Genomic DNA, 24,607 nt, shown 5'->3' on the forward strand with positions numbered 1-24,607 from the left:
GCAAAACCAGGTCCTGCGTTCGGGTTGCAGGTATATATTTTTCTGTCAACTGAATTTCTCTTTGATGGAACCTACTTCATATTTCCTTTCATTGCTTTGTTGTGTATTTGATAGGAAACTCTCTCTCTCTTTTCCCCCCACATTGCTCATGGCACCTTAGTAACAACATATAGCTTTCTTTATTTTTTGCTGTGTATTCTCCTGTGGTCCCCATTTAGATGTATCATTGAGAATACACTATATCCACTCAGGCTGAACCCACTTCTTCAAAACTACAGTTTTGACCTACTGTATTATTGTACAAACATACTTACACTTTTCTTCTGTAGTTTTCTGTCTCTCAATGTCCTTCTTGGATTCTGCTGGTACTGTCTACCATTTGTTTTTATTGTGAACTACTCTGCCTGGTGTTTACTTTCAGAAAGCTCCTTTTGTCTTTTCCTTGTAAGGCGTGATAGTGTTGGTGTAGTAGGCCGAGACCTCGGGCAGGACCACCAGACAAAAGGTTTGAGCTGGTCTGACCTCTCAACATGTCAAGGATATACAAACAGCAGTCTGACCACATTATAGACCCGCTGCCTTGTTTCTATATTTATACTGCTGGAGGCCATTCAGGGTGACGGCATCAGTAGCTGAGAAATAAATAGGAGCCATCTGTTTCATAAGCATAACTTGTGTGACAGGACCATCAAACGGCATCAGCTAGAAAGCGATGGGTCACACGCTGTAATAGATCTGTGTTGGCCGTCACAGCTGTGAACGGTCAAGGGCATCACAATACCAGCAGGTTCTCATAAAAGTGTTCTTTCTTGCAGAATGCAAATATTCACTTTATTACGTTAGCATTATTAAACAGAACAAATGCAGACAAACCAGTTATTTTATGAGAATTGAGAGTATCTCAAATATGAATGAATACACGTTGATATTTAGAATAGCTGACTTCATTCTACTTCTGGCTGATTGGAGATGTTCAGTGTTGTCTGTCAATGTGATCCGGAATACCTGTTTAAATAACACAACCAGATACATCCTCCACTAGATGTTTCTATCATATAAATGATGCTTCTTCTTTTATGAAACAATGTCTTGGCAATTTAAGTCAATCATTTGAATTATCTACTAAAGTTAGCAGTTGTTGACAGTTAGTGTTATTTAAATATGATTAAATGGCAAATTTCTGAAGTCTGAAATCTTTTTTTTTTTTTTTTTTCATCAGCACCTTTTTAGGTCTGTATGACAATGGCAAACAACATGAGCACTGAAATATAATGATTGAAAGGCTGAACTATATTTTGGCACCTAAAATGTCCCAAAAGTTGTACTAATGGGTGTATATTGATTGCTATTTGATGGATGGCTACATCTGGCTCTGAAGAGGGTTCATTGAGATAGTTGGTAAGAAAAGGTGAGGTATCCTCTCCTCCACCGACATGATCAGTGCCTCTGGCTTCTCGGTGCTAAAATTCTACGCCTGTCCATCATGGCGAGCTAGCTAGCCAGTGAGTGTCGTGGATGTTGCGGTACAAAGATACAGGCATGACATGACGGTACAAGTGCCCATTTAAAGATGGGTTAGGGTATTTTTCTGTAATGAGGACCCCAGGTCCCTTCATCAGGAGTTGAACTCAACTTTCTCCAAACAATCTGGACTTAGGATGCCAAGAGGACAAGCAGCCACATCTTCCCGCTGAAATGCGTGCAATATAAAGCATTTCTGCCTAGCAACGCTCCTCTGTGTGAACCTTTGGTATGACAAATGCACACAGACAGGCTGGAGGATCTTCCGATGAACAGGACAGATCACTGTGCTTTCTCCAGATTAGTGAGCACGCTCCCTCGGACTGTGTGACTCAGCCCCGTTTGGTTTAAGCACATCTGAATTCCCTACATTGCTGCGGGCTCCCTGCTGTTTTGTAGTGGTCAACATATTTTCTGTGTTTTTACTCTGTTGCATACTGTATCAGAAATATGTTGTCTTTCTTGGATCAATATCTGGCTATAGTAACTCATTGAAAATACAACAATTTACAAATATGTTGTGCTTATTCTCCCCATATTTTTAATGACATATAATCTCTGAGAACAGCTAAAGCCAAAAGTCATGGTAATGACTTTATTATGATGACAGGGGTTCCCTCTCTTCTGTTGTTTTGTATGATCGTGCCGGCTCTCTCGCTCCGTTAGATCTGTCAATGGGAACACCTGAAACGACAACTCCTTCTGAGCCCGGCTGTCTGCGGGGAGTCTGTCATGTTCACTGGAGAATTAAGAATTGCTGCACTCGCTGCACACAGCTGTGACCGGCTTCTCTCCGCACTGCTCTCTCAGGAAATCCCAATAATAATATAATATAATATTTAGCTTCAACAAAATGAAAAGTACAGAAAAATTACACAAAAGATTGATACTAAGATAACCTAATATAGAATACTATATATATATATATATTTTTTTTTTCTGCATCAGTTAATTACATTGTCATTGCAGCGATGAAAGGGTCAACCATAAGTAATGTTCTGACCCAGCCTCAGGAGGCTTTAAGCTGCTAGAAAAGCATGACAGCATCTGTCGATCACCACTGTCAATCTGTCTGACCTCACATCACTTTCCATTACCTCTCTTAAGCCCTTTCTTTCACACACACACACACACACACACACACACACACACACACACTCACTACTCTGCTTCACCACTCCTATCTCAGGGATGCTATCCTTTACACTTTGTTACTCAAACCCTCACTAATGTTGTTGAATTAAACCCTCAGTAAGTGGAACTTTAACCTCCATTAGACAGCTGGCCAACACTTACACATGATACAACTGTGGTCATCCTCAGCTTGGTGAACGGTGCTCTAACAATCACTGCCTGATGTCACAAACTGCATTTTCCTGGCCTGGTGCCTGTGGACACGCTTTCTTAAGTTAACGGTATGAGATGTACAGAGAAGAAGGCACAGCTAGAAGGAGATGAAGCCGTTGAGAATAGGTTATTCTGTTTAGCTTGAAGGAGTCTTTACCTTGAGATGTAATTTCCCTTTTTAATTGTAGAGGATCTCTGCAGTAATACAGAAAGCCAGTGCTTGCCCAACTAGCTGGGACAGTTCAGGCCTAGCGCCCTGCAGCAACTCTGGATCCCCAGTTCATGTGCCAATCCCAAATCGCTGGAGGTACCCAGACTGCCCCTGAGACCAAATTAGTGAACAACCGCATGAGACACTCGCGAATATCAAATTTGGGAATCCTTTTCCCCTTTCAGCGGCTAAGGGCGTTCTTTGTGTATTGTCTAGTCTCACTGTGTAGAATTGATTCAGAGAGCAAGTGACTATTTTTAGAGCTAATGCTGCGGTGAAGGATCTATGCTTATGACGGTGGCCCACTGTACCTCCGTGGTCCGTTTCAAATTTTCTGTCGATGAAAACACAGTAGTTGTCTTTCCCTCTCTGCCGCTGATGTTGCTCAGCTGCAGTATGCGGGCTGTAAGCTGTCCGAGCAAAACCTCCCGTACAGCCGGGGCGGACTACCGGCGCTTCATTATGCTATGATCTCCAACCCTTCCTCTCGATCAGGGCTGAAAGGATTATCAGAACAAAACCAATCATTTTAAGTGTGCGTGTTTCTGTAGCTTTCCTTTCTTGTGTTCTTAATAAGGTACTCTTTTGTTTTCCTTCTCCGGCCGCACTAAAAAAAAGCTGTTGTTGGTGAATTTTACTCTGCTGTAGTCGTGATCGCATAAACGCACACGTTAAGCTGTATTCTCTCCTCTTCCTCCCCCGCACACTGAATGAAGCGCTGGGCCGGGCCCTATCAGTGCTCTGCATTCACACACACTCATTGAGTGTCTGAGGGGGTTTTTAGCAGCTCACTAGATTTTGGGATAACCACTAAATCGGGCACTTAATCAAGGCAAGGAGACGAAGGCCACGACTCGAGGGAGGACATTGTGATAATATGTGGAGTGGGAGGAGATGGATTTCTTTTCTTTACACTGAGATTTGCTCAGCAGGGCTGTCTAACAACCAGCTGAGTCCAGCGCTAACAATGGTAACTGATGGGATTTGTTTCTCAGGTATTGTTCAATTGCGTCCCTTTGCATTGATGCATAAATTACTTTTTATCGTAAAAGAACAGTCGTGCATTGGGTTGAGTCCCCTTACTTTGCGCACCATGAACACAATGTCGCTAATTAACAATTTAACAGCGGCACTTTAAGGCATTATGTAAAGATCAGACTTTCTTATATTTAGTTCAGCATCCTTTATGACTGATTTATCTTGAATAGAGGTTCATTCCGAGTTTGCTTCTGCAGACTCTGATGAATGAACACAAAGCAGCTAATAGTTCAGGCCAGTAATTGCTCAATACTAGCATTAAGAAAAGAATCCTAATTAAAGTGTGCATGAAAAGGCTGAATGAGATGATAAACGTGTAAGCATTTGTTCGGATTGACTTTGACTCTGAGATCACCAGCAGGCCAGGAGGCGATGTGTCCTCTGCAGTGCAGGCCGATGTGTCACGCAACTTCAGTAATGAAATGAACACGGAGGTAGTTTATGGAGCTTGAATGTCACGCAGATGAAAGACCTCCCCTTCAGCAATGACTGCACTGTATGAGTGTTGATAAGTGGGCACATGTGGAACAAGGTCGCAGGTTTCTAACAAAGGAGATATAAAATGTTTCACCAATCACCTCTTGACTTGACAGCAGTAGGTGGAGACCATTAAAATGTCTGTCAGGCATGCTCACAGCAACACCTGCTAAAAAGTGTCAGTCATCTTTAATGGTCGCCTCTTCTCTTTATCTGGTCTTTTGGTCCTTTTTTGTTTTCCAGATATAGTAAAAGCAAATAAAACGCATGCTGTCAATCTAAAGAGAGTTGGCAGATGTGCCTGTTGTGAATTATTAAATCATAGTAAGTGTGACAGGCATGGTGTATTGGATTGAGCATATTTGTAGCTCATTCTGTTGGCATAATTTTGCAGCGGTTTTATAGCTCCTGGTAATTACAAGGCGTCGGTGCATCATGTCATTTTTATTGAAGATATTTTACAGTAAAGATTATAAATACAAACCGATGCAATATGGTTTGCATCTGGTGATGAGTAAGCTGGACAAAATGGCATAAGGAGCAAGAAGTGAAAAATGTTTGTTCCATTGATTCATTTAGGTGATGGATCACTAGCCTGACGGATGATGCACGCTTGTATTGATCACGATACAGGCACTTTCAGATGCAGATAAATCAAGGTGCAAACAAAGGATTCATATGGTTTAGTAAAGACAATAAATCAGTGGTCACATGGTTTCAGTAGCCATGAAAAGCTGTGGCAGGGTATTAAAGGCTAAACAATATACTGTAGGATAAAGATTGTGAATGAGTATATTCTATTTCACCCTATTGCTTGAATATCGTACGATGTACGTACGATGTTGTGCAAGTGTTCCCGTATCTAGCTGGGGCCGGATTTTTGTCGAGCTCATTTTGTGGGTTTACGTGAATCTCCTGTCCCAAGCCCCGCCCACTTCTCAGCACCTTCCCCCGTGTCACGACTCCTGGGGGCCCTGGAGCACAGCCGAGTGGATGGCGGCGTCACGTTTTCCACAGCACTGGCAGTGAGTGCATGCACCGTACCCTGTGGACGCCATGTCAGACCGCTCTTATGCTCAACTGCTTTGTCGAAATCAGTACAGAGCGAATGGCATCGGCCTCAAACGTGTTCCCCATCTATCTTGCCCATGTGCTGCCTCGGCCGCCACTGTAGAGATTGCTATGCAGTCGCATTCATGCTGGCTCAGGGGCTTCCTTTTCAATCTCTCGCACACTTTGTTATAGGAAGGAGCATTCGCAAGGCATTTTTGAGGCTGGCTTCTCTGCTCTCTTCACACAGTGTGAAATTTAAATCAGATTTTAGTTGAATTAAACCACTTCTCCCCTCAGGGCTCTATTTAAGTCTCGGAGACCTAAGGTCATAGCTCCAAGAATAAAGCTGTCAGTTAGCAACCGCCTGTTTGCTAGATTCCCGTGATGGAGGTTGCTTCCTCCACTGCTTCACAATACATGTCTGCTCCTGATGGCATCTCGTTTAATTAGCTCCTAGCACACTAGCTGGTCCACTCGGATAAGCTTCACTATTATATTACTGGGAGCGTGTGTCTAATCTACTATCTCTTCAATCTGCATCCACTGTTGCATTTACTCCAATTACTGTGGTGTTTACTTTCAACCTCCAACCTATATCATTTTGTTACCACTCACCTCGTCTGAGAATGCTCTCATTGTTCATTAGGTGAGGATCAAATAACCATTAATAACAGATGTTATATGGGAATGTATTCAGGCGTTTTATCCTGCAACATTCATTATTTTCTAAGTTGAAGAATGTAGATTTAAACATTTTTTGAATCACAATAAATTAAGCAGTGAAGACGAACACAAGCGTGCAAGTTCAGTCTCAGACAGCCCTGCCTTTAACATGTAATAACACAGATAAAGTTGCATAATGAATATTTCATGGGCAGTTGAACACACCCACGTGAGAGCCCCCTTTCCCGGAGCCATAGGCTATTGCAAAGTCCTGACCAGTGAGTATTCAGCTTCCCCCTTTTTTTTTCTGACAGAATAAACTAGATTGGCACTGCAGGGCATGAGGCGGACAAAGAAGAGGGGAAAAAAATGCACTACCTTTTTCTTAAGAATGCTGCTGTAAACACAGCAGATTTCAATGCCTTGCTCTCTCACGCTGCTGTGGCTCTCTGAATATTCCTCCTCATAGCTTCTCTTCATATCCCTCCCACCACATTCCCTCCCTCTCTCTCTCCTCCCATCTCTTGCCTGCGTGCACCGTGCAGCTTTACGCTGAGCACTAGGCATACAGATGTAAGTTTCAGCAGGGCAACGGCCAGCGCTGGCAAGTGAATATGAGGTTGCCCTTTTGCTAACATGCAGTAGTATTCAGTAGAGTATCCAGCAGTCAAGGCGAACTCAGAAGGCGAGATGAACACCTCCTGGAACTGTGTGTTCGTGTTTTATTCTCTCCATCCCTTTGTGTGGATCTATGCGTTTCTACTCTTAAAGCTTGGCAGCGAGAGGTGTTATCTTGAGCACTGAGCTCAGCTTTAAAAGGAAATTGCAAGACTCTAAATCTGCCTGTCAGCCTCTGATGAGCCTCTGATTAACAGATGAAGCGAGAGGAGGACACCCGGAGGAATCGAGGAAAAACTTGCAGAGGGAAATTTACACAAGCTCTGATTTTGATTTTTGGGACTCTGTTTTTTTAAAAAGATTTAAATCTTTGTCCTTGACCTGCGTTTTATGTATCTGAACTCTGCAGTGATTGCATATTTGATTCTCACACCAGCTGAGACGGAGATGCTGTATCGTTGTGCTTGGATTTGGACTTCCTTTGAGAGGATTTTGTTTTCACCCGATCAGCGGTCCTTCACTGTTTGAATCCACTCTGATCTGCCCCCCCCACCCTCCTGCCCCTCTTTTCTTCTCCTGAACATTGTGAGCTTAGTCACTTAAGCGACTGGGCAGTGATTTCTAACGGAGGCACGGCGCGTGAGGCTTGATTCGGAGTAGTTGGCACTGATCTTTCTCACGCTCTTCAGGGTCCTCAAACGTTACAGCTCTGGGAGTTTGTCCTACCTGACTTAACAAGCAGAGAGTTTAATTAGACTCTCTTCTATTGGGACGGCCGGCCACAAGCCAGGATGCAGGTGTCCCTAGTGTGCACGGACCACCGTGGGGGGGTGAGCCGCACCACGGAAGACCGGCTAAACCGTCAGAACGCCAACAGCCCCAACACAGGCACCCGCAGCAAGTTCAGAGCGGTGGCGATGGTGGCTCGCAGTCTTGGACAACTCTCTGTTCAGAGTGTGCCTTCCTCCAGCGAGCAAAGCATAAGGACTGGCATGAAGTATAGGTAGGGCATGTCTGAACTCTTGACAGGTTGCTGTCAATTTAGCCATAAAACCTTGAGACTTATCTAAAATGCTCCGCCTGCTAAAGTATATTTTGAATCATCAAATTATTCTTTGCTCAGGCTACAATTCATCACAGGGAGGACTGCCCATTTGTCCAATTTGCTATTGTAAACCAGTTTTTCTTCCTTTCTCCTTCCTTCCTGTCAGAACTGCCAAACCCCACCTGTTAAATATTGATTATTATGACAGTAACTAATAAATGAACCTGCCCGCTTGCTCCTCAAAAACGATCTCAGATGGAAAAGATTTGCTATTTATATTTTTTTATCTGATCTTTGTTCTTAAGCGATACAACTCGTTGGCATGTGTGTAATTTAGCTTTTGGCCATTGATGTCTAATCTGCTCTGGGCGAGCAGTGACAAACAAGCAGTGTAAACAAAGTACAGGAAGCTGCATTCGTTAAGCTTTAAAGGGGAAACTGATTAGTATTTTCCCAGATTAGTCTCTTAAGTGCAAGGCTACTATTATCATAAAAACCTTACACTGATAATCCCTTTGTTTTGAATTTATTATAGTGTGGGTTAATATGGATTATCATCACTGCAGATCCTTTTGTTGAACTTATAGCAGAAGTATTAATCATTAATCACTTATTTTTTCAATTATTTGCTCAAAAGCTACATTGAGTCAGTTGTTACTATTGAAGTAACCCTTGCTGTCATATTAAAGACTTGCTGTGAAAACAAACACTTTGCCTCACGATAGCTTTTGCTCACAGCGTTGTGTGTTGAAATGATGCTGCAGTGAATATTTATCGCACCCCTTTAATCACTTGATTACGAATTACTGCTCTGTTGTAGTATTTACACTTCTGTAGCATTCACTCTGACAAAAGGTTTGATATTTGATTGAATGAAAATGATTGAGCCTCTTTGTGTGTAGAAACCCAAAGGGACATAGAGACTAATGGCTGTTTCTACCATACCCCATATATTTAACATTAGGCAAAGTTATACACACAGAAAAACATTTATGACAAAATGCAAATGTCTTTTATTTGTGTGGTGAATTACTCCAATTGGTGCACAATGACTGAAAAAAGGAGCAGATTATGAAGTGGAAAATCTTTAAATTCACATTGAAGTACTGAGAGTGAATGACAATTGAACCGCGGACACACAATCTGTAGTTAGTCAGCTTTGGTGAGTTCACATTACCTTTCAGCGTGCTCAGGTACAGTACGTTATGATCTGCAGCCAGCTGCCTATTTATGCGAGATACCCATCCGTAGTTATTTTGCTATCGGGAAAATACATTTTACAAAACTCACTTGGCATAACATTAGGCTTACCTTGTGTTACGGTGTAACGCCAAGACGAACTGAACCGATAAACGTCTCCTTTTACTGAAGGTGAGAACTCTGTGGAGGGAGAGACGGACAGAAAGCAGCAAGAGAGAGCGCGAGCAGATTTAGGATAACTACGCGTACTTTGAATGTAAATAAGGAACCAGAGTGCATCAAAAAGCATCAACATAGAGCTTGTTTATCACAAACAATGGACGCCACATAGCAAATCCGACTTTAACCCCTGAATATACTTATTTCCAGTATGTTTCCATTCATACTCGGAAGCTCATGAGCTGTTTCTTGTTTTTAACCTATTTATTGCATAAATGTTCTACAGGAGCATTTTTGTTGTATATTTGTAATAATAATAATAATAATACATTTTATTTATATAGCGCTTTAAAAGGCACTCAAAGACACTTTACATGTTAAAAACAGAAACAATAGAAGCATTTATAATAAGAACAAAATATACGACATAACAGTAAGAAAAAAAGAAAAAATAAACATGAAAAGAAAGAAAGAAAACATACATGACTGACTTTAGAGGTTAAAAGCAGATTTGAATAGGTGAGTTTTAAGTGCAGTTTTGAAAGTGGCAAGTGACGAAGAATGTCTGAGGTGTTGGGGCAGGGAGTTCCAGAGGGAGGGGGCAGCAACGGAGAAGGCCCTGTCCCCCCAGGTCCGATGCTTGGACAGAGTAGGGGGGGTAAGGAGGTTGGCGTCAGCAGATCTGAGGTTGCGGTTGGGAATGTGATGGTACAGGAGGTCCGAAAGGTATGAAGGGGCAAGGTTGTGGAGGGCTTTGTAGGTGATGAGGAGGAGCTTGAACTGGATTCTTTGCTGTATGGGGAGCCAGTGGAGGTTTTGAAGGACTGGGGTGATGTGGTCTCTGGTGCGGGAGTGGGTGAGCAGACGGGCAGCTGAGTTCTGGATGTATTGTAGTTTATTGATGATTTTGGTGGGTGAGCCGTACAGGATGCTGTTGCAGTAGTCCAGTCGAGAGGTGATGAAGGCGTGGATGAGTGTTTCAGCGGCTGCGGAGGAGAGGGAGGGACGGAGACGGGCGATGTTTTTGAGATGAAAGAAGGCGGTTTTTGTGATGTGATTGACGTGGCGTTCATATGAGAGAGTTTGATCGAAGATGACCCCGAGGTTACGGACATGTGTGGAGGCAGGAACAGTGATGCCATCGATGCAGAGGGAGAAGTCGTGGTGGGAATTGTTTAATGATTTGGGGCCGATGATGAGGACTTCAGATTTGTCGGTGTTGAGTTTGAGGAAGTTTGCTTGCATCCAGGTTTTTATATCTGTGAGGCAGTTGGTGATGGTGGAGTGGATGGTGGGGGTGATGGATTTGGTGGAGATGTAGAGCTGGGTGTCGTCAGCATAGCAGTGGTACTGGAGACCATGGTGGCGTATGATGTCACCAAGGGGGAGCAGGTAGAGGATGAAGGATGTACTCTTTATAGGATTGTCATTCAAGTGGTAGATGACTTGATTTCTGATAGAACTATTAATATTGAAATCAAATGATTATCTTTTCAAATTGTGTTTTTCAAGTCCCAAAACCCCCAAAAATAAAAAACTGAAAGGTGATGTTATGCCTTTAAAGCAGAATCAGCTTTGTGGGGGGGAAACGAGTGCTCCGTTGACTGCGAAATTAAGATTGGGCGTTGATTTGAGGAGACGCATTAGCCGTCCTCAGTACTGTTGTCAGATGTGACATAACAGTCCTTTGCATCTGATTCGCTAGCGGCAGCCTCGCCATGTTGGCCCACTGTCATCATTGAGGCTAATGATATTGAATGAGTTAAGTCATTCTCAGCGTGCGGTGCCAGCGGCTGTTTGTGTTCTTCGCTTCCGCAGTGAAGTCCGAAGTACATAACGGGCTCTGTGTTTGTGAAGCAGGCTTGCATCTGATGTAATCTGAAGGTAATGTAGGCCTAAATGCAGCATGAGGCTCAGACATGCATGCACCGAGGCGACCGCATTGTGTTTCGTGGTTTTCAAGAGATGCGAATAAAAGGGAAGGAAGGAGAGAGTGAAAGAAGGAAAGAAAGGGAGAGTGCTAAGGTTAATGCTGGTGTAGGCACTATGCCCAAGAGGAAGTACAGTAGGCTGGAGTGATATGTGCTCATGTCACTGTGCATCTTTCAAGCATGCCTCTCGGAGTTGCGGGATATCTAACAAGGCTAACATTTATCTTTTCATCCTTGAGCACAAGGAGGTTTTTTGGAGTTTTTCATTTTGACAGTTGAGGAGGTTCGCGGTTTCATAACTGTTCCCCAGAAGAATACAGTTAAAGCTTATCCACCCGGCAAAACTTTCCACGATTATCCACACTGCAGAATAGCGGTGGCAAATTCAGATCAAGCCTCATTTGCATACAGTCCCCTCCGTTTCCCTTGAATGGCAGCCTTTGAGCTTGAATCAAGTCTGTCGGTCTTCATCCACGGACAAGGAGTCGGGTTAGGTTGGAAGTGACCTCCCCCCCACAAAGTGGACGAAACCATCACGTGAAGATCTTTCCGTTGTAGGCTGCCTCACCACAGACGGGGCATTTCTGTAACGTGACACAGGGCCTGCATCATGTGACTGGTTCAAATCATCAAGCTTGACTGAGAAACCCGCACCTCCTCCAAGGAATGATTAAAGGGCTTCAGTCGGGACAGAATTAATGGTGCACACAAAATGGCTTATGATTATGTAAAGTAGGCTTGCTCAGGGAATGGAAGAGTATCTGTGAGATTGGGAAGGCAGTGCAGGTGGGGAGTCAGTCAATCCCATAAAGCCCCTGCTTTTCACATTCCGGTTATCAGCTCTTCTCCCCAAAAAACCAAACCCAGGAAGGGTCTAGAGGGAATGAGTAAACTTATAAAGGGACACTTTTATTTGCCTAGGTGCTGCAAATAATCAGCTGAAAAGTAAGTGAATACCTTTGATGACATCACCTTTTTCGTTTTACTGCTATTTTTGTGCTTTTTTTAAACTGCTCTGGATAACATTTGTGCTTTAGCAGGATTGTTTTTTTTTTTGTCAATGCATGGTATTGTTCTTTGTCACATTTTTGTATCAGCTCCACAGTTCTGCTGTATTGCACTCCGTATCGTTGACTGCTGTGGCCATGTTAAATCAGAGCTGACTCACCTCCTCTCCTGGTGTAAATCCACAAGTAACTCGCCTCAGCCCAGACTGTCAGTAGGATTCCTCACATCTCTTAAGGTCCACTTGTGGTTGTAAAGTTGACGGTGAATCACAGCAACAGTAAATAGTTACTGGCGGTGTTATGTAAGCGGATGACATTTAAATCCCACCACTGTGTTGTGTGAAGCTGTGATGTATCATTATAAATCACAGAGATGAGACCTTAAAGAAGCCCATCCCACCAGTTCTGTTTCATCTCGTGCACCTTGAAGTATCTTCATGTAACAGAAATGGAAGCAGACTGTCAAAGATTTACCAATGAAGCATCTGCTCATCAATGATTAGTATACATGTCTGACGTTTCCTGATTGTATTATTAGCTGTTATTGCAGAAAGGAAATCAAGTTGGTGGTACTGAAATATAGGAATGTTTTTGTCCTTGTCAGGGAATTTTTTTCAGTATTTTGTGACACAAATGCAAAAGCATGCATCGCTCAGGCTTTGCGTGACAAAAGCTGTGGGTGTGAGATTTTGGGCGTCATGAGTGTGGGTGCATGCTGGGACGTTTTCCTGCATTCTGAGGGCTCTTCATCAGGGAACCAGCTTTCTACAGCCTGCACTCCCCCTTCAAAAATGAATCATGCATACAGTGCGTTAGTTGAACAGAACCCACCTACAGGAGCCGCTCTGATGGTGATACCAAGACTCATCCACAGCACAGAATTCAGGCCCACAGTAGCCACTTAGGTACCATCCTAAATGTGCACAGAACGTACACCATCTGTTTGCTCTGGGCGTGTGGAGAGAAACGGTGCCAAACGGTGGGCTGGTTCATTTATTGACGCAGGCTTGTGTTTCACTGTATATGCATTGTCTGTGTTGGTGCGTAAGAAAGCGAGTGAGATGGGAGGGGTTGTTGTGGAATATTTAGCTTCCGTGTCTATAAGCATGTGACGGACACACTTGCGTTATGTTGAAGGAGAAAATGAAGACAGCTGTTCCTTCTTTGCCTCACTGATTAGACTTTAATTAGTGTGTGTGTGTGTGTGTGTGTGTGTGTGTGTGTGTGTGTGTGTGTGTGTGTGTGTGTGTGTGTGTGTGTGTGTGTGTGTGTGTGTGTGTGTGTGTGTGTGTGTGTGTGTGTGTGTGTGTGTGTGTGTGTGTGTGTGTGTGTGTGTGTGTGTGTGCGCGTACCACTCATTTCTCTCTGCATGGTATTTTCTTAAATGCTCTAGAAATAGCCTAGATGTATTATTTCTGTTGTGGATTGCAGAGACGAGTCTGAATCGTAGTCAGCCAGTTTATACTGTTGTAATAATATATGTGGGCAGGATTTCTATTTAACTTAATAATGATTTAGTCCAAAGTTCAGTACATATGCCCACAGTTATATGTTTTAATGATCTGTCACAGGGTTTAGATTTACACATGAGCACCAAATCAACAGACGGGTTTTGACAGCAACATTTGTGTTTAGCTTTTCTTTCTGCATGAGAAGCGCTTGAGCTGCATGTTATGTAATATTCAATGTCCATCACAATTCCCCAAAGGTGACATATTGAAGTGGCTTTAACTGTCCAAAATCCATATCTGACTAAGTAATCCACAAACTACTGACATTAAAGAGGCTGATACCAGAGAATGTAGCCATTTTAACTCAAACAGTGACTCAAAACAATGAATCGATTATCAAATAAGTGCTGATTGATTTTCTGTCAATACACTTATCAATGAATTGACTAATTGTTGCAGCTTTCTGTAATTTAGTTTGGTGCCTTCTTTCAATGCATTAAGTTAATTTTGTTTCTTTTCGACATTTACACATTTTGTTCTTGATTTTTTTTGGGCATTGTCAGTGAATATGTTCTCGCGGTATCTTTTGGCTACGACAGTCAATTTAAAAGCATATCAGGATGTTGGAGCACAGCTCAGTGTGACATTACAGATACTGTACTAGAAACAGGACGAGGAACCCCCAGGTTCTAGTAAGTTCCTCCCTCGTTCCTCTCGACCGTATAGCAGAAGATTTTCCATCCCTGTGGGCACTGCCAGATTCATCCCCAGACTAGAGCCTTTGAAAACACCCGAGTAAGAAGAAAAACAAATTCAGCCTCAGGAAAAACCCTCTGAGCCGACAATCTGTTTATGCCCAAGTTAAAGAGAAATAAACTGCCATTGACAACTTTCTTTAAAGTCCCAGCGAAATGAAAGAGTGTCTGCAGCTTCTGTTCTGAGTGTTCCCCAGTACAACGGAACAGCTGAGCGCTGAACCCTCACAAGAGGGATTGTTTGATTGATGACACGTAGCCCGGAAGTAATCGCATTAAATTGTTGTTACTGACAACTTGCATATAGGTTGCTTTGCTGTGAAACCATTGTGCTCACCAACCTGAAGTCATTGAAACAGTCCAGGCTCAATGTGGTGCTTGTATTTGGCCAAAGAACACAGGTTAGTTCTGACAGGGCTATAATGCCGTCTTAACCGGACCACACTCAAAGAGAATCATGGCTCACACTGACAGCAAAAAAAAGAATTGTCCTCGGTATGCTTGTATAAGATTGTGTTAAGATTTGCATACTTTTTGCTCTTCATAATGTACCAGCATGAACTATTTTTGCAGCCGTAGCTTCGTTCAGATCTTTTTATGTCTTCTTGTGCATTGGCGTGCACACATACATTAAGTGTCTGTTTTAAAACACTGTTGTCACTGTGAGGTTTGGTAGACGGATTATATTAAATTTAGTTTGGACAGAGCTAGACTAGCTGTTTCCTCCTGCTTCCAGTCTTTATGCTGAGCTAAGTGAATTGTTTCCTTCTTTAGCGATTTTCGAACTTAATCTTTTAAAAGAAAACTGATGGGTGTGTTTCCCAAAATGTCAAAACTATTCATTTTAAAACATTTTACATTTTCTCAGGGAAAAGTCTTTATCCTCCAGTCACAACTTGCACCCCCGCAGATCCATCTTGGGCTTGATCTGAAACAAGAAGTGAGTTTTTTCTGTTTTGAGTTTCATAAAAAGGTTATCCAGCTGGCAGCAAGTAAATAGAGCCTCGTGGCAGAATGCTGCAGAATGAAGTGCACAACCATTCATGCTTCATGCCAGCGAGGTGAGTGCAAGAGGATTGGATAAATAGTGCTCGCGAACGGTATGCTTGTTACGGTTCAGCTGATAATGGTCAAATGTTCCTTTTAAAATCCGAGTTAATGTGTACAAGCAGCATTTTCAGAGCAAAGTGGCTCACATTTTTCCTCCTCTTATTGCCTAGTCAGCACATTTCTAATCCAATATTCTCAGCCGTCGCTCTTTCCTGAAAGTGGAATGGATGTTACGTAAACGCGAATGGAGGAGGAAAACCACCTGCAGCCAACACGAGCTAGTGGCATTCGGTCCGTGTTTGTTTTCTGAAGTGGAAGCCACGATGGCGGTAGTATTAATAGTTCTGCTTGGTGAACATATCTCTCAACACGTTCCTTTTTACAGCTCTGTGACCTTGTTTCCTCATTCATCACCCTGTCCTGTCCGCTGACATTGACTTCAAGTCCTCTCTCCCACTCAGTCTGCCGACTCCATGCCTCCATACTTTCCCGATGCTGTACTTTCACACTGTACTGAAACATGACTGTGCCGACGTTTGGTATCGTTTTCTCTCCACACGCCCCCAGAGCGTTATGGGTATAGAGCTTTTAATCGGCAAAGAAGTGATGTAGATCTGCTCCTACGGTAGTATAAATCCCTCTACCATTCGAGCAGATTTGACATAATGGGCCTTTAGCTGATGCTCTGTATAAGTCATGATTTAAAGGGTGCAACAGTAGTCTGAACTCATCACCGACTCGCATCCCGAGAATTTGTTGTTTTTGCAGCAGATGTTTCTTTACCAGGTTGCTGTTTTCTGTCTTGCTGAAATAAACAGGAAAATATCTTCTGGCTAGTTGGTTTTAACAGTTTTGACTGGATTTAGATGACAAAAGGCATAATAATGTTGTTGTTTTGGTCACTGGCTAGTAAATTGAAGCTAACAATATCGATGTGAGACCCACTGGTTTGCAATGCATACAATTTCAGGTGGCCAAGATCTGATAGTTTGACAGTAAGATCAAGAGATAATTTGGTTGTATTTAGCTCCACCCTCTCTGTTACTCTTAGTTTTAATCTCAAGGGGAATGATGCTTGTCATTGCGTCTTTCATTTTATTTTATTTTTTTGTCTTAATCGGTCTGAGAAGTGTCGCTACAATGTTTTTTTTAAAGGTTAATTGGCCCAAGCGAGGACATGGGAAACGACACGTTTAAGACTTTGATAGATAGAAAAGATTTGGCTACATCGACATTTACTCCTGTTTTTCTTTATTGCTTATTGGGAATATATGGGATAATATATGGATTCCATATTGACTCATGAATCATGCCGTTAACTGCTTAAATATCACTAACTATTGGCAAGAATAAATAGAATATTTCTTTCTTTTTTTACCTATTTCATATTTTTCTACCAGAGACAACAACCCAATAAGAACCAATGGATCAGTAATACCTGACTGAAAGGTCATGTGAGCTCTGATATGCCCCGTCCCCGTTGACCTTGAAGGAAAATGACCTCCACTATTTCCCACAAGTCAGCTTCCATCAATGGCAGCCAAAGTCGTCCGCAGAGCTGAAAGGTTGACATAGACGAGCAGGATTCATTGTGTCGCGCTAAAGTGAAATGGAACCTGTGTGTAAACGAGCCCCAAATAGATCTCCATTCCACCCGTAATCAAATAAACCAACATACCAAAATGAAAACATTGCCTTGTCCACTTGAGCTTCAGGCTATTGGGATCAGAAGGCTAATGTTAACTCCGAGAAAGGTTTCCTAGTATTTCAAAGTAAACAACCGGACTGGACATGTGCTACGGTCACTGTGTGTCTCATCAGGTGTTGGCCCTGCGGCTGCAGTGCTGCTGCGGTCCGGTTCTGTGCTGTGCCTGTCTCCTTCATTACGGAGGAGGGTGTGAGAGATGACTTCACTGTTGTGGCTCATGTCTGCTGAGGCTCAGCAGCAACCTGACACCTGCCTGCTTACAGGGTCATTGCAGCAACGCACGATGCAGTATTCAAGGCCAGTCTAGTGAAATATTGAACACAACAATTTGCTGACAAAGGGACAGCCTTACAACAACAACAATTGCAAGGGCAGAGCTGTGTAGTCTGATATCCTGGTTACTTGTTTTTGCTTAAATGCACTGGTACTGTATGTGCAGTATTATTGTTTAAAAGCATGCTTGTGCAGCACTTGCACAGTGAGCTTCGCTTTGTGATAAGCCCAACATGCTGATGAAAATGGTGAAAATCAGGAAGCTCGCGTATCCAGTTGCTCCCAGTTTGAAGTATCTCATCTGACAGGTTTACTGTGCATCTTTTTTTCTGAACATGCTTGTGCACCATGTATGAACACATTAAGCAACACTAATTCATTTAATCACATTAGGTGTTAAAATCTGGACGAGTGCGAGGCTGGAAACAGACTCGGCGCAGTAGCACTCGACAGTGTTTAGAGACAAACTCTCCTAAAGGGTTCAGTCAAGATGAATTTTGAGTGAAGAAGCTATTTTACACCCAGGCAAGTGTCTTCATTCATCATTAAAAACACTGGCAAATATGCTCCATTAACACTTTTGGTCAGTAAGCTGCTTTTGGTTATCTTGGTTTCTGACGTTGAGCAGCGGGCCCCCCGGGGGGGGGGGGGGGGGGGGGCATTTTACTCATGTAATTAAGAAGCAGTTCATTGCAGATTGGCTCTAGTGGTTTGCCAGAGGGGACGTGTGTTAACCTTGTTACACTGTTGCTCCGTAGGGGCACGTGTGGTCCCACTGGACTCCCTTATCCTTCTCTCGTCTCCCTCATGACTGACGGTGTTTGCTTATAAGTCAGCCGTCTCCTATACATGACATCATCGTGCTCTCGGATTCAAACTATAACACGATTACAGACCTCACTGACCAAGTCGTATCGTTTTAATGAGGCTCTTTGTTGTGAATATTTTTGACCCAAATGCTTCACTTTGCAAACACACAAACTGGATATGATTTCATTATTTTTTTTTCGATATCACTCGATCTCACTGAGACCTCTGATGGCTGAAGGTTGACTTTTGTTGTGATTTGAATAGATCTTGAGTCAGAAAACTAAGAGTAGAAATGAAAGGAGAGACTGGTGGTTTAGTGAAGAAAGAGTGGAACTAATGAGGTTGAATGATAAAGTGAACATTTAACCGGATTAACTCTTCCAAAATGGAAAGTGTATGGAGATGCATCAAAAAGAAACTTAAAGCATTTTAAGAGCCTTTAGTTGTTTCAATTCAGCACAAATGTAGCCCACTTAGCCTACTTAGAGGATATGTGATACTGTTGAGATTTCCATATTTATTTTAAACGGTTTAGTCATTTTTTGGGGGGACTCTGTGTTCAGACTACATTGAAGTGTTTTGTTAGTCAGCGCAGCAATTCAGTAATCTTATCATGGCTTCACAAAACACCCACACACACACACACACACACACAAAAACATGCAGTCACAAGCGCAGTCCTATAACACACACATCTGCACACACAGCACACCTATCCTCTGTCCCCCTCTGCTCTTTTTGTACTGTATTTCTATATAGGCGGTCTTATAAAAATATATTGTATATCCTCCCACACGCTCACTTTGACTCCTGCACATGTTACATCATCTCTGATGCCACATTTCCTTTATCTCTTTACACTGCCAGCTTATTTCTTGAAATAGGTTGACCAGAGGTAGCACACTTCATGTGTATGTTTAATCATTTCCCAGATCAGCGATAAAATGAAACTATTATAGTCTGAAGATAAACTGCAACTTCCTCCTGAAAAAGAATACAATCTGCAAATTCAACCAAATCCGTTATTTCTGTGTTGCCTTTTAACTAGGAGCCATGGCTGTCATGGAACAATTTTAAAAGTTCTCACACCCAATGCTGTGATTGTCAGCAGAGGGGTCTGTCTGCGCTGTGATAGGCTCAGAGCCACCAGCTTTAGGAGCAAGTTGTTGTCAGTAGTCAAGCTTCCGTATTGCTGTGGGGGGATTTTAGTCAGATGGCGGCTGAGGGATCCTGGTGTGCTGTGAGACATTTCAGTGGATGTCATGGTGGGGCTGCTTAAGACCCAATTCCTCTCTGACATTTCACTGCACACACACACACACACACTCATTGTCAGCACACGTGTTACTGTCCAACATAGATGTGTCAGCACTGACATCCGTACAAAACCCCTGTTCTTGTCAGCTTCCATAACTTTAAGCTTCCATTGCAGTAACAGGCTTTCCTCGCATTACAAAGGAGTGATGGGGTTGTTTATGTATTTATCAATCACTCAAATCAATTTACAAATGAGGCTTAAAGTCCTACTCTAATGGTCATAGCCGTCGCCGGAGTGCAAAATACCACAAATCACTGCCACCTTAGTGCTGCACCAATGCTAATGTGATTCTCTCTGTTTTGACAGAAACCTTGGGAAGTCAGGTCTGCGGGTGTCCTGCCTTGGATTAGGTAAGAGACATTTTGATCATGAGACACACTGAGACATTTGCTGCACAGCCAAAGAATTTGTCGAGCAGATTTGTGAGGGGAATTCATAACCCCATGGTCCTTCATCTTCAAATAGGAAGAGAAGAGTGTTTTTACACAGAGTGTAGTTCTGTGGGAAGTTCCAGCAGTAAAAACGGCTCAAATATACGATCCAAACTGCCTTTTTAAAAAAAATTTAAGCTAGATCGTTTCTTGTTTATACAATGTCGGTCCATATATCACTGTTCACTTGCTCATCTGTGTGCACGTGTATGTTTATATACTTGCACTCTGACCCCACCTCCCTGTCGACCTCTGTAGGAACATGGGTGACGTTCGGTGGACAGATAACGGATGAGGTGAGAGCAGATGGATTTTGTCATCCTCCATCAGTCAAAGCTGGGGAATGGAAACCCTCCACATGATCTGGCACATCCTGGGTTGCTCCAGAAGCCTATTTATATTTATAGTGAACACATATTGCCGGAGGGAGTCCACAGTCAGAGAATAAACACATGTTATAGGAAGGCAAAGCCACGGAAGCCTTTTTTAGTCTTGTGAAATAAGTTTAATAATTGAAGTCTTACCACCTCACATCAGCGGCCCCTCACCCCATCCTTCCCCCTCTCTGTTCCTTCTCCCCTGATCTCTCAACAGATGGCAGAGCAGCTGATGACTCTGGCCTATGAAAATGGCATCAATCTGTTTGACACAGCGGAAGTCTACGCTGCTGGGAAGTGAGTATATCCTGAGCCACAGGTCACAGAGCAGTGAGCACCAACACCACATATTACCAAAACCATAAAAGCACCAGGTAGAGATTATATAGAAGGCCGACTCCTCTTGCTTGAGTACCAGGTGTGAACCCACGCAAATAGTTTCAGTGTGACGTGCAGAAGCTTTTACATCATTCTTGTACAATAGGACTTTGTTTGAGCTAGTCAAGTTGTGAGAAATTACTTTTAAAATAAAGTCCTTTGTACTGCACAATCCATATGATCACTGTCAAAAGTTTTCCATCAGACTAAATAGTTTGCAGACAGTGGACGCAACAGATTTATGTCTCCACCCTTGATCTTCGACCTGAAATGAAGCTTGTCCTTTTCATCACCACCATTGTTGCATTCATGAGGGTTCAGATATTCATAGTCGTGGTCTAAATTTACAGGACAGCCAATGTTGATATTTTTAACTTCAGAAAGCAGCCTAGTGCTGCCTTATTGCTGTTTGTAGTGATGCTTCAAATACCAGCATGGATTAATCTGGCTTTGTAGTAATTTGGGTGCTTTGAAATAATCTAGGGGATTATCCTTTGCAAACAGTATCTCTGATTAACAGAACAACTCCTTTTTTTTTTTTTTTTTTTTTTTTTTTTTTATCCTCCCAAGAATAGCCTAGTTTTGCCATTATGTTTGGGGAGATGCGTCAGAGTGTCTCAGAAAGGAAAATCAAAACAAAAAGACTAGAAACATGCAGCATCTCTGTGGTTTCCCTCAGCAGCTGTTGTCTGCTGAACGTCATCACTACATGCTTCAGTATTCCGGGGGGGCTTTTAACAAGCTGTTTGCACTGTTGTTTTCGGATGGAGGGCCAGAAAAAATTGATCTTTGAAACAGAAGTTTTACCAACAACGACTTTGTTTGCGAGAAAGGACAAATCTGTTTAGACACGTGCAAATGTTTGTGACGGCGTGTCACACAGCTCAGTATGTGTTGCACAGGTGTTAATCCAGATAACGTCCACTGCAAAGCAGCGAAGAGGAGCTTATATTACACACGTACACGAGAGTAGAACAAATCACACACTTTGCTCATCAGAATGGGGGGGGAAAAGAAGCTTTCATGTGAAGTCCTTGGTACTGGCTTACTGCGATTGCTTCATCACTCAGACTTATAGTACGTAAAGTGGTGCTGGTGGCTGTACAGTCGGCTGCTGTAATGTCGACTCTGTGTTGCGAGCCTGGAGGTTTGTAAGCTGCGCTCACACTCCTCGTTCTGCTCGTGCACAACACATGGCAGTCGGCTGTTTGCTTGTTGTGGTCATCAAACAAACATTCAGCACATACAGATATTTAGATATTGATTGTGATTCTTAACCAGCGTATCCTTTGCAATATGCAGGCTTCTGTGTCTCAGAAATATAAATACAAATGTGTAAATTGCTCAAATAAACATGCTCTGTGTGTCCCGTGGAGCTGCTGTTATCAGCAAACACATATGGCAGCGAAGCATTTAAAAGTATGCAAGTCATTTATTTCAGGCTTAGGCATTTCGCTCTCGATGCAGAGTAATTGCATGATATTGTCTGAAACCAGTGACAAATTGGAAGCATAATTACAGAGAAATCTAAAAGTAATGAAATATTGTAAATGCATGAATAATGCAACATTATGTTGTTGGTTTCTGTCACAAGTCATCACATCAACTCGGCGCTGGAACAAAGACCCAATTAATGAATGAATGAAGAAAGTCAACCTGCTCAAGGCACACTGTATCTTATGTTTGAGCTCCCAGAGTACTCACGTTTCAGAAGGGCAACACACTGTGTGTGTGTGCGTGTGTGTGCGTGTGTGTGTGTGTGTGTGTGTGTGCGTGCATAATAGTGTGTGTGTACACACACACACTATTATGCACACAAACAGGCATTATTGCTCTCAGGGTGGTGCTTGAGTGCTCATTGTTTAAAAAGCTGTGAGTCCAGCTGGCAGGGTCTAATATGGCTAGTGGTAGTACTTGTGCTGCTTTTTGGATCAGCAAATCATACCGGTATTTTTTAATACGTGATAAACAAGAGACACAATAAATATATATATATATATTTGTGTGTGTCCTTGGGCACGATGTAGTGTGTCTGAATGGTTAGATCCTGATTGGCAGGTCGGCGCCTTGCATGTCAGCACCTGCCATCAGTGTATGAATGTGGGTGGGAATGTACACATGTTGTGTAAAGTGCTCTGAGTGGTTAGAAGAGTAGAAACATGTGAATGCAATTCCATTAACTGAAAAATGTGTAGAATCACATAAAAAATATAATGTAGTTATTAACCCTCAATAACTCGTCCTGTCGGGGAGAAGAAAGATACATATATATATATATATATATATATATATATATATATATATATATATATATATATATATATATATATATATATATATATATATATATATACAGGATGAAATTGGAGGGACATGAGGTTGTGAAATGTTTAATTGTTAAATGTTTATTAAGTAAAGATTTCACACCCTCATTAATTAAGTAAATATTCTATTTATCAAAATGAGTGACAGTTTGTTTCTCAGTAATAATACATTAAGAAAGTGACATCCATTGTAGAATTTCAGGAATCTATTTTATATAATTTAAACACTCGGTCCCTAAAGTAAAAACAGAAGTTATTCGCTCGCTGTCTGGGCATCTCGCTCCGCGGTAACTTTCCCGCCAGCAACCAGTGGTTCATTTAGTTTAATTCCATTAATCTGCAGATGATTTTCTCACCTAAAAAGCTGAAACTAGTGATTGTTTTGAAGCTTAGCTTAAAGAATTCTGATTACCATAACCACAAGTCCGACTGTCTCGACACAGACACTCTGAGGATAGCAGCAACACTAATGCGCTGTCATAAGTGAGACACATGATGGTCCTTGTAGATTCCAACAGCACTTCTGACACAATAAAATAAATAAAACACGTTTATTTTAAAACTGCATCGATGAGAGCAGCTGGCTTTATTCATCAGTGCACCCAAAATGAATCCAAAAGAAATGTCTGTAGTTGCATTGTTTCTTTTCTCTGAGGAGCGTCCAAATACATTTCATGTGAGACTTAACTACAGAGTAAGAGGACTGCAGAGAGATCCTGCTGACAGTTCTCTGCCCAGCCCTAATGAGCCCCATGTTGATCATAATGTCACTCATTAGCACCCCTGTGGCTGCTAATGAGTGACATAGTGGTGGCTCCACAGCACAGCTGGTCCAAGGCTCTGCTGGCTCTGACCTGGCAGCTAATTCCCACACACACCAGTCCTAAACAGGTGCTCTTCCCACTGAAAGCTCCTTTATGCATCATCCAGTATGTGTGAAGAGTTGGACTGCTTTCTTTCATGTAAAATCATTCCTCAGTCAGGTGTCAACGCTCCTATCATTCCAAAACTATCTGTATTTAACCTTCTCTCCGTCTGCTTCACAGGGCAGAGGTGGTGCTCGGAAACATCATAAAGAAGAAAGGATGGAGGTATGAGGCACACTTGAATTGAGTTTGGTCGGGGGGTGTTAATTTCCGCCCTAGCCAGCATCCCTAATCTTGTATCATCTCCTTCCCTGCACATATTGGGAGGCTGTGTGTTGTGAGCTGGAACAGTAAGGTAGGAAGATGAAAGATGAATGCGGGCAGCCGTGCCATGACCACACTCCTGTGTCCCTCCTCAAAGATGCTAAATAACGGATGAACTTCTAGTCCTTGTCGTCTACTTTGTCGGTCCTGGATTGACATTGGTATAGCACTGTCAGATTATACACCTACGGACACTCGTTCATTGCCGCCTGTCGAGTTCTGGCGCGGTCACACATATTGCATATTGTGGGATGTGGTTGCGTGTGACACTG

General features: G+C 42.5%; 1 protein-coding gene across 2 annotated transcripts in view; it reads left to right on the forward strand.

Moving 5' to 3' along the window:
* Nucleotides 1-24,607, forward strand: part of kcnab2a (potassium voltage-gated channel subfamily A regulatory beta subunit 2a) — a 69,068-nt gene that overhangs the window by 33,558 nt on the left and 10,903 nt on the right. For both annotated transcript variants that reach the window (XM_076110451.1, XM_076110450.1), the window contains 4 exons: nt 19,942-19,985; nt 20,325-20,362; nt 20,661-20,740; nt 24,192-24,236. In XM_076110451.1, coding sequence (XP_075966566.1) covers nt 19,942-19,985; nt 20,325-20,362; nt 20,661-20,740; nt 24,192-24,236 — 207 coding nt within the window. The remainder of the gene's footprint in view (nt 1-19,941; nt 19,986-20,324; nt 20,363-20,660; nt 20,741-24,191; nt 24,237-24,607) is intronic.

The sequence above is a fragment of the Anarhichas minor genome, unplaced genomic scaffold (assembly GCF_050575085.1).
Source record: "Anarhichas minor isolate MPS153535 unplaced genomic scaffold, ASM5057508v1 ptg000043l, whole genome shotgun sequence".
NCBI lineage: Eukaryota > Metazoa > Chordata > Actinopteri > Perciformes > Anarhichadidae > Anarhichas > Anarhichas minor.